We start from the raw sequence: 11547 nt of genomic DNA, 5'->3' as shown, positions 1-11547 counted from the left end.
CCAGGAAGCCCAGCATGGTCAGTACCTGTGTGGGCACAGATGATCCCTGGCTCCTCACCGTATTGCACTCTGGGCCGGCTGCAGTTCTGCGTGCAACTCCAATAACGGTGGTCGTGGTAATTGAAATCTGTTTCAGAGCCAGTTATTCTTATATGCAACTCAATCTTCACGTTACTCGAATACATGCTCATGTTGGATTAACAGCGCTAACACAGCGCTAACACAGCCACTGTTAGTGCTGTTTTATGCTTTGCTCATGTTTTTATATCCTCCCATATAACTGCAAACACGTGTGTGTTAATTGTTCATCAGTGTGTCTCTGATGTTCCTCATCACTCTGATCACTTCGTTTTCACAATATTAACGGTTCCCAGCATCACCTCTACATGTCGGCGGAGGACCAACAGCTGTGGAAACGTGCGGACGCCAGCCAGGATTTTTCGTGATACACTGCACATTTCCACAGTCATTTCACTTTTGATAGATCTGAACGTGAACTTGGAGACGGACGTACGTCACATTTTTGTGCGTACGTACGCTTTGTACATGAGGTCCCTGATCTGTCATTTGCAGTATTACGTTTTATTGACCAGTGTTATTATAATGAACTGTTTTCCCTTAACTCCTACCTCACAGCATTTGGAGTCCGTTTCCAGTTCCCGGTATCACCACAACACGTTCTCAGGAAGGCCACTCACAAAATTACAACAGTACTGATCCCACATGAGGGACTCGTTTCTGTTAACAGAAAAATAAAAACAAGTACACTATGAATTCTTAGGTTCCCTTTCTTTGTTTCTTCTTCTGTGTAATTTCAGTTTGTACTTTTTTGGTGTTTTCCACCTGAGTCCCTGCACAGATTTCAGGATCTCAGATTTGAATAACTCTTTAATTCCTCTTGTCTTCTACTTTGAATTAGGCTGCAAATGATGAAGAGAAAATTTGAATAGCTCACTCCACTTGCTGCCAAATTACATCATGACTCATTTTTGCATTACAGGTTATGTTTTGAAGGTCATGGGATCGAGTCCTACCTGTGGACTTTCTGTGTGGAGTTTGTGTGGGTTTCCTCCGGCTGCTCCGGCTTCCTTCCACATCCAAAGACACGCAGGTTAGATGGACTGGAAACGGCCCTGTGACTGCTGGGATAGGCTCCACCCCCCGTGACCCTTAATTGGAGTAAGGAGGTTGAACGGGAGTGAGTGAGGTTCTGTTTTGCTTTAATGTTTTTCATCCAGTTTGACTGTTTAATTTTTTAATTTGAATATCTTTCTTTTGTTGGTGCATGACAGGAGGATTTAAATAAAATGCAGAAACATTCAAATTCTTTGGAATGCTTGTTGAGTTCATGTCCACTGATCTGCCCATTTTTATTTTTGTTTTTTATTGAAGGTCTTCATCTCCAGTGAACGCGGTCACCAGTTTCTCCATGTGCTTGCTTTGTCTCAGTGGAGTTCAGTCTTTGACGTAAAACTCTTCTTCAAAGCTCTGTCTGCTCCTCGTCGCTGTTTTCTGTTGTGTACCGCTTAGTTTAGGTTCAGTAAGCTTGAAGAAACAATGAAGCCGCATGGAAACTATTGACATTTATTGATAGCAATAATCAGAAACAACCGTCTGGTCTCCTTCCATTCACTCTACCTCTGCGACTGTTTCACTGCCGTCACAGCCTTTTATATTGGGACTAGCGCCCCTGCAGGTAACTCTGGTTACTGCAGTATCTGAATCTTCTAAAATACCACACTCATCAAACTGAAATAACCTTTTTAAAATGGTCAGTTATGTTTTGGCCTGGATTTAGCTCTATATTTCCCCCCTGAGTTCCAGCAAAGATTGCAGAATCTCAGATTTGAATAAGTCTTCATTTCCACTTTTCTTCTGCTTCCCTCTGCTTTGAATTGGGCAGCAATCAGTGAAGAGAAAATTTGAAGATCTCACATTACATGCAGACAAATTACATCATGACTGGTTTTTTATTTGAATATCTTTCTTTTGTTGGTGCATGACAGGAGGATTTAAATAAAATGCAGAAACATTCAAATTCTTTGTGATGCTTGTTGAGTTTGTGTCCACTGACCCACCTGTTTTTTCTCCTGGTTTCTTTTTCTATGATGGTCCAACCCACTGGAACGTCTCGTCCCACCCAGAGAGCTGGATTCATTCATCAAACTGAAAAGTCAGATTCCCTCTGAACACTTTGACAGACTGCAGAGAATCCAGCAGCTGGTCATCAGAAGAACATTGTGAAGTAAGTTTGTTCATTTGTTTCACTCCAACTTACACAAATCAAAGCTGTCATTTATGTCTGGAGTAAAGGTTTACTCCACTGGTTCTTAAAGGCAAATGTCATATTTCAACATATTCAACATAAATACATTAATTTTAATGTTGGATATGGTTGTGATTATGATGAGGACGATGCACATGATCGATGATATTGATGATGATATCCACTGTGCAGTGAATGGACCTGAACATGGTGCAAACTACTCTGGTGGTCCTGCTGCTGCTCTCCGGTCTGTAAAACACACAACTCACAATTAGCACATGAGAAATGTCACATGGATCCTGAACTCTTCAACATTTTCTTTGCTTTCATACAAATCTGAATTATTTTTGGAATCATCAGCAGTTAGAAAATCAGTCTGGTTTGTGTTGAAAAATCTGTGAAAACTGGAAAGACATTTCACATTTATTTAAAATATAACTAACGAACCAAAATAAGAACCAGCCTGATCTGAACACCAGGGCCCGTATTCACAAAGTATCCTCAGGCTAAAAGTCGCTCTTTGTGACGTTACACTAAGAAAAATGTTAGAATTTCTGGAACTCTTAGACATTTCTTAGAATTTTCCCTTGTTAAGATAAAAGTTATTCACAAAGCATCTTGGACCTTCAGAGAGCTCTTAAGGTGCCAAACTGTTAAGAGGAGGGAGGAGGACTTTTAAGAAGCCTAAGAGTGTCTTAAAACAGACGAGACGGGGGAAAGACAGAGAGGAAACAAAGACATTCTCCATATGTAGAATGACAGTGATTCAGTAACACACTTCTTAACCCTCAAACCGCGAATATCATTCATGATCATAGAGGTACATATGTAACTCTATGATCATGATATACAGTGGTTTCAAATGTTTCTAATATCAAAAGTTACATGAATAATTTTACAATTTTGAAGAAGAATCTGCATTCGAGAAAAAAACTTGAGTTTCTTCAACTGTAGCTACAAAACTGTAAAAATATTCATGTAATTTTTGATATTAGAAATATTTGACACTTAAGGAGTGTTTTTGCGTGTGTGTGTGTGTGTGTGTGTACATATACATATATATAAATATCCTATCTCCGCAAAAATTTTTTTTTGGGGGGGGCGGTGGTTCTCGCTTCTGGTGTCAAGCACCCTGTGTGCTGACGAGATGTGTGTCCCGCTCCGTGGATAGCGGCAGGTGGGGAGTTTGACTGGGGCGGGACAGCTGTCAAACAGTTACATAGGTGTCAAACTCGGAGGACAGAAACCTCCCCTGGAGACTCAAGTTTGAAAGATATTCACAGATTCAAAGTTCACAGCTCAATACATCTTAAGAGAAACATAGAAAACAAACACTAGTTTATAACCTCAGGAAAGTAGACAACGAGCTTATTTTTATCCATATGAGCCGTCCTCTGAGCCAGAAAAATAACACTGATCTGAACAAGCAGGCGGCTGAGAAACGAAAGTTTAGGGACTGTCTGCAAAGTGCAAGAATGAAAAAGACACACCAGAAAAACCTCCTCAGAAAGTCCAGCCTGCTCTGTCCCTTCCTGTACAGGTGGTTGTTCTGAGTTGTCCAGTTTGCAGTCCAGCCACAGCCAAGGTACTTGTAGGAACCCACAGCCTCCACCTCAGCTCCCTCAATCAGAACTGGTCATGGATTTGTTCTGAACTTCCCAAACTTCCCATTGACTTTTGTTAGAACTGTATTGATGTGTGTTGAGCTGTAGATGGTTTGTGTGGTACCAGGCAGCAAAGTCCTTCACTAGGCTCCTGTACTCCTCCTCTCTGTCATTGCTGATACCTCCAACAATCACTGTGTCATCTGTGAACTTCTGGATGTGACAAAACTGAGTTATAGCAGAAGTCAGAGGTACAGAGTGAAGAGAAGATGAACCAGCACCGTGCCCTGGGGTGCTCCGATGCTGCTGATCACAGTGACAGACGTGGTGTCCCTCAGCCTGACATACTGCGGCCTGTCGGTGAGGTAGCTGTAGATCCAAGTGACCAGGCAGGGGTCCACTCGTATCCTGTTCGGTTTGTCCTGGAGCACAAGGGGCCGGATGGTGTTGAAGGCACTCAAGAAGTCCAGGAAGAGAATCCTCACTGTGCCGTTTCCCTCATCCAGGTGCAAATGGACTCAGTGTAGCAGGTAGAGGATGGCATCCTCCACACCAACACCTGCCTCATATGCAAACTGCACACAGTCCTGGGCGTGTTGCACCTGGGATTTGAGGAAGTTGAGGAAGAGCCGCTCCAACGTCTTCATCAGGTGTGAAGTGAGTGCCACTGGTCAGAAGTCATTCAGCTCACTGGGTCGGTTCTTCTTAGGAACTGGAACAATGCATGAAGTCTTCCAGAGGGTGGGCACTCTCCCCAGCTGCAGGCTAAGGTGGAAGATATGTTGTAGCGGTTCAGTCGTGCAGGTCTTCAGTAGTCAGGGACACACCTTGTCTGAGCCTTCAGCTACAGCTGGTGCTGTGATGTCTGGGGTGAGGGGGGGGATTTTAATTTCTGTTTAGATCCAATGTTGGATAAATCAGCCACTTCTATTTCTAAAGCTAAGTCAGCCTCAACTACCCTGACATTTATGAATGCCTTGAATTTAACAAACATCTGGAGGCAGAAGAATCATCAAACCATAGATTATTCTTATTATTCTGGCCATCATAATTCACGTACTAGAACAGATCTTTTCTTACTGTCGACACAAGTGAGTTACAGAGCACTAGAGTCTGAATATCTGCCAAGGATGCTCTCCATCAACTTTGTCCATAGAAATACCTGAGAAAATTCAGTGTGCGCAGGTGGCATTTGAATCCGACCCTCCTTAAAAGTCTGACTTTTGTAAATTTATCAGGAACAAATGAAACTATTTTTTGTAACAAACGGTGCCTCCTCCCCTAATAGTTTATATTTGGGGATACTGTAAAAGCCTATTTGAGAGGACAAATAAGCTCCTACACAAAAGCACTTAAAAACTCCTTCTCAGCACAAATGGAAGAATTAGAAAAAGAAATTCATAGGCTCAAAAAAGACTTTCAGCAACATTGTGATAAGAAGGTGTATAGCTTATAGGTTAGTAAAAAAAACTGAAGTATAATACATTATGCACATACAGGGATGAGACAAAAAATTGGGAGTAAAGTAATGGCGATATGAGCTGAGGGAGAAGGCTCATGAAGTCTTATCCAGGCAATTAAAGAAAGAATAAAGCTCGAGAACAATTAATCAAATTGAAAATGAAGGTGGATGTATTAAACAGAACCCAAAAGAAATTAATGAAACATTTAAAAATGTCTATGTTAATCTATGTAAATCAGACACATTTGTATCTGATACTGAGTTGCCCAAACTGAGTCTGGAGGACCAGAGTGTTGTTGAATGTCCACTGCCTTCCCCCTAAGCAGGTCCAGCAGACAAGGTTGCCCTCTGTCCCCTGGGCTCTTTGTACAAACCATCAAGCCTGTGGCTGAGTTGGTTAGACAAGATTCAGAGATAAAGGATGTAAAAGTGGGTCAGATGACACACAAAATCAATCTTCTGGCAGATGACACAATTCTGTATTTAACAAGTCCACTTGAATCTCTTTGCTAAATCACAATCAGTGTTATATACTTTTGGATCTGTCTCAGGATATAAGGTAAATTAGGATAAAACTTTCATGATGATGAAATGGGGAGGTGATGGTCTAGTGCAGGGGTGGGCAGCTTGTTCCAGAAAGGGCCAAGAGGGTGCAGGTTTACTTTGCAGCCACTGACTCCAGCAGGTGATTTCACTGATCAATATCACTTTGAGCAGATGGAATCAGTTAATCAGTGAAATCACCTGCTGGAGTCAGTGGCTGCAAAGAAAACCTGCACCCTCTTGGCCCTTTCTGGAACAAGTTGCCCACCCCTGGTCTAGTGGTTAAGTGTTGGGCTTGAGACCAGAGGATCCTCAGTTCAAGAGCCACCCAGACTGGAAAATAAGGCGCTTGGGCAAGGTCCTTAATCCCCGAGTTGCTCCCAGTGTGTAGTGAGTGCCTTACATGGCAGCACCCTGACATCGGTGTGTATGTGTGAATGGCTGAATGTGAGGCATCATTGTAAAGTACTTTGAGCATCTGATGCAGATGAAGCGCTGCATAAATGCAGTCCATTTCGCCAAATGGGATAAGATATCTTGGAATGATGGTGGATAATAATTTTAAGAACCTATACAAACTTAATTATGTAACACTAGTTAGGCAAATTATGGAGGATTTACAGAAATGGACAAATTTACCTATTACTTTGATTGGCCAAATAAAGTGTATTAAAATGAATGTATTACCAAGGCTGCAGTACCTTTTTCAGTCTTTGCCAGTTCCAGTGCCACTCAGCTTTTATAAAAACCTTAATAAACACGTTAGACAATTCATATGGAACTGGAAAAATACAAGGGTCTCAACAGAAAAAATGATTATAAACTGGGGGGGTTTAGACTGTGTAATCTTAAAAAGCATTATTTGGCTGCCCAAATGAGTCTTGTTTCTTTTCTTTTTGAAAAAGAAAATGTTCCACCAATGGTCTACCAAACCTATATTACACCTGAAAAATGACATAAATATAAACCTGAGATATCCAGTCTGTGCTTTAGTATAGAAGAAGGTTCATTCCTGCACGCTGCACATGGTTATGCACAAAACTTATCAGATCCTCAAATTTGTCTGTTAGGAGACCTTACACACATTGATGCACAATTAAGAAGAACCCAAAAGAAATTTCTTGCGCTGGTTTTGTGCATTTCCAGGAGGTGCACAGCCTGGTGGAAATCTGACTCCCACCTCTCTGTATCACGATGGGTTTTGGAAATGAACAGTTGTACTGTATATAGACACCCTGCAAACTTCTCCAGTGGATAGCATGTACAATGGTCATTAATATCAATATTTTTGTCTTGCCTTGTGTTTTAAGGTGTTTTTAGTTTGTATGTGGGTGGCTTAGGGAAGGGTCTGGAACCATGATTTTGTTTGTTTTTTCTCTTTTTTTCCTTTTTGTAAGTTCATATGTTGGGAAACAAAAATAAGATATTTAAAAAAAAAAAAGTTGGGAGCTCTCTGAGAAGACTGAGATGCTTTGTGAATACGGGCCGTGGACTCCTGAGAAGTGGTCTTTCTGGGGAAAAAAGAGAAAAGTGCAGTCTGAATACGTAGGATATCGTCTCTTTTTTATCCAACAGTCCCAAAACAACTCTGACAAAATAACTACATTGTAAACGGGTCCTATGATTTATATGTGAAATATATGAATAATCCTCACAGTATAAACTGTTGTCTTTTTAGGGCTGGCCACGCTGTCTACGTCCATCAACAGAAAATACTATTATGTGGACGAGTGTTTGAGCTGGACTGAAGCTCAGCATTACTGCAGACAGAGGTTCACAGACCTGGCCACCGTAGAAAATGACGACGACCACCAAAAGCTTCTGACATCTGCACCAACATTTGCACAGGATACTAATATGTGGATCGGGCTTCATGACCGTTTAGACTGGAAATGGTCACTGCAGGACAAGAGTTTCTATGGCGATGGAGAGGCAGACTTCAGGAAGTGGCACCTAGGTGAACCCAACAATTACAATGGTACTGAAGGTTGTGTCCGGATCAGGAATGGTGATTGGTACGATGGTCCTTGTCATCAACTTTTCTCCGTCATATGTGTTACTGGTACAAACAAACATTTCAATCATTGTTCCCACATTTCTCAATGAATCTTTGATTTTGTTTTGTGTTGATTTTTACGCCTCTCTGAACTTTCACAGCTAATGGAACCTACGTCTTTGTTGTGGAGTCGAAGAACTGGACGGCAGCTCAGACATACTGCAGGACACATTACAGAGACCTGGTTAGCATCAGAAACCTGCAGGAGAACAACAAGGTCCAAAGAATTTTACCAGACTGGAACGCCGGCGGGGCGTGGACCGGACTTTATAGAGATCCGTGGCACTACTGGTCAGACAACAGCACATCCAGGTTTACCAACTGGAAGGATGGTCATCCTCCTAGTGGTACTTCTATGTTGTGTGCTGCTGTTTCCAGCAGCTCAGAAAAATGGATCAGTTCAGGCTGTGACAGCAAGCTGTCTTTCTTCTGTTACAACAGTGAGGTTTCACTTTGAAATCTGGTTCTGTCGGACTGTGATGTGCACGGGTTTAATGTTGTGTCTCACTTCACAGTCATCAAGTCCAGGCTCATATTCAAGATGAGGATTCACTCTGCGGTGGACATGAACGACGAGGACGTTCAGCATCAGTTTACCCAGCAGGTAAAAACATCACAGAACAGCTGACGAGATAAAGTGACTTTGACATCAGTGATATTTGTTGGTGTTTTCTCCATTTCTAGTTACACACTCTGTTGGCGTCACAAGGAGTGACGAGCGTCACAATGAGAACACTGAGAGAGGACAAACCCCCGTCAAAGTCCAACAGTCCTCCATCTGCCTGTCCTTAAGTGTGATGACCTTCCACTGGGGGGCGCCGTTCCCACAACCTGTAGATTGTATAAACCCACCAGCAGATGTTGTATCATAATCACAATAATATTACAGTAATTACATCACAAAGATTAGCTTTAAAAATCCAATCATTTATCACTGTTAAATAATTAGAATTATTTATCATGAAAACACTTTTCTTTTCAAACAGGCTTTTTAATTACACAAGAGTTTTTATTGTTCTTTTTATTGTTTTCCTCTTTTTAAAACCTATGTTCTGTATTTTATGTATGTTACTTGTTTGCTTTCTCAAGTAAATTTTATTTACTTACTTATTACTTACCAACACAAGGTCCACATGTCCCCAGTGTTCATGAGAAACTGTAACGTTTTGAGTTCTATTGACAGCCAAGAAAATGGTACAAATATTGTTGACTTGGTGGATTTAATAAATTGAAAGAATGATTCAAGTTCATCTGAACACCACAAGAAGAAAAGTCATAGAACCATGGAAGAATACAAGCAACTGGTGACTGGATGAACAAGCAACATGTAACGCTCATTACACGGTTCTCTGACGTGTCTTTATTTCTATTAAATCACCAGTTTCACAGTGTGGAGAGAGATGTGTAAAAAGCACTACCTAATAACATTGTCCTCTCTGTTTTACACTTATATTTAATCTGCAACAACATTAAAGATTTTGCACCTTAACTGTTGTGAAATATTTTACATTTTCTTGGTCAGTTATGAGCAGCCACTGCAGTCTAACTGAAGATATCCACAATGCAATGAAACTCTCAAATAAAACATTTATCTCATAAGATGCTGGAACTGATGTTGACATCAGCAGAAATACATGAAAATGTCTCTCAAATGTCATGAAAACTATCCCTAATCAAACATACCACTTATTCCTGTTCTGATCTTGATGGTTATTTGTGGAATTAAACATTGTGAAGCTGTGATTCCACAGTTCATCATTTATGATGAGAAACAAACAACAACGCTTGCCCTTTGTCCTCTTGATCAACTGAAAACTCTGGTCCTGATTTTTTTTGTCATGTCTGTTTGGTATTGTTGCATTTTCCGGCAAATATGTTTGTGAGGTCCTGCAACTTCGACTCTGGTGTGATTTATTTATATACTGAAAAACAAAAATCATGCGTTTGTCATTAATAATAAATAAAAATTAACTGTTAATTTAGAGCTTTCCCAGAAGTGTGTAAAACTAATATACTCCAATAAAAAAAAACACCAATAACAGAAGTACAACTGCAATGATGCACTAAATCTCAAATTAAAGAACTGATTTTAAAAAACAATCTAATCTACTCATATTTTTTATCATCATGTTTTCTAACACTGTGTGCCGGCGATTCATCTTCATCCGCATCAAATAACTTCCAGTATGTTGTGCAATTCATGTTTATTTGACCATATTACTTTTTTATATTCAAATTTTTATTTGGAACAAAAGTGGTGCAAAGTATGCAGCATGAAATCACATTTGCAAAGTGTTCCCACTATCACATGAAAATCAGAAAGTACAAAAATACTTGATTTCCAAAAGCAAATGACAACTTAAAACATTAACATCTGAGAACAAACATTATATATGCACACAATAAAACTTAAAAAAGTAAAATAAAACTTAAAAGTACAAACAAATGGAACGAACAAAAACATTTATATAGATAGATAGACAGCGAGACAGATAAATATTGGATTCACTTTCAATTTTGCAAGTTTTCCCACCTACCAACAATGGACAGGTCTGTCTACACTTCAACTGGAGGATGAGAAAAACCACAACCGTGAAGCATGGGGGTGGAAACGTCATACTCTGGGGGTGCTCTTCTGCAAAGGGGACAGGACGACTGCACCGTATTGAAGGGAGTAACAGTAAAGTGTTATAATTTGACTCCTTCCATTGTCCGTTCATTTGCGCCCCCTGTTGTGGGTCCGTGTCACTACACTTTCCCAACAGGATATCTCGGCCAGTGTCATGGACTCCGAGGGGCGTCACCAGGCTGTTGAACAACCAATGGGAGAGCAGGGAGCGCAGGCGTCTGCAGGAGGCGTGATTGGTGAGCTACAGCACATTCTCACCGCCTTTACAGCTCGGATGGATCAAATAGCCGAGCAAAACATCCTCCTGAACCGCAGGGTGGAGGCTCTCTCCGCGCAGGTGGTGGCGAGCGCTCAGGGCGCTGCTGCAGCTCCTCCTCCTGTCGATCCTGTGCAGGATATTAACGTTCCAGTGGTGGTTCAACAACCCCTCCCACCATCCCCTGAAGCATACATAAGCCCTCCTGAGCCGTACGGAGGTTGTGTGGAGACGTGCGCGGACTTTCTTATGCAGTGTTCGCTCGTCTTCGCACAACGTCCCGTCATGTACGCGTCAGACGCAAACAAAATAGCTTATGTGATCACTCTGCTTCGGGGAGAGGCACGCGCTTTGGGCTACGGCGCTTTGGGAGCAAAATTCACGGCTCCTTCACACGTACACTGGGTTTGTGAGGGAGTTCAGAACTGTTTGATCACCCTAACAGAGGAGAGACCGCTTCAACTGTGCTGCTGTCGATGAGACAGGGACGCCGGAGCGCAGCCGCTTATGCAGTCGACTTCCGCATCGCGGCTGCGAGGTCCGGCTGGAATAACGCTGCGCTCCGCGCCGCCTTTGTAAACGGACTGTCGTCAGTCCTAAAGGAGCACCTAGTGGCCAAGGATGAACCGCGGGAATTAGATGGGCTTATTGATCTCGTTATACGATTAGACAATCGGTTGGAGGAACGCCGTCGGGAACGAGACGAAGGACGTGGCCGGGCGCGCGCCGTC

The 11547-nt window shown here is 41.8% G+C and overlaps 1 protein-coding gene across 1 annotated transcript; it reads left to right on the top strand.

Annotated features, from left to right (window-relative positions):
• Positions 1-1192: 1192 nt before the first annotated feature.
• LOC117524639 (macrophage mannose receptor 1-like) lies at positions 1193-9306 on the top strand. Its single transcript, XM_034186456.1, has 6 exons — positions 1193-2245; positions 2459-2513; positions 7554-7937; positions 8033-8371; positions 8447-8535; positions 8616-9306. Exons 2-6 carry the CDS (start codon positions 2462-2464, stop codon positions 8721-8723), a joined length of 972 nt encoding a protein of 323 aa, XP_034042347.1. The 5' UTR covers positions 1193-2245; positions 2459-2461; the 3' UTR covers positions 8724-9306.
• The last annotated feature ends 2241 nt before the right edge of the window (positions 9307-11547 follow it).

Source organism: Thalassophryne amazonica, chromosome 14 (genome assembly GCF_902500255.1).
Source record: "Thalassophryne amazonica chromosome 14, fThaAma1.1, whole genome shotgun sequence".
Lineage (NCBI taxonomy): Eukaryota > Metazoa > Chordata > Actinopteri > Batrachoidiformes > Batrachoididae > Thalassophryne > Thalassophryne amazonica.
This window is presented reverse-complemented; position numbering and strand designations above follow the sequence as displayed.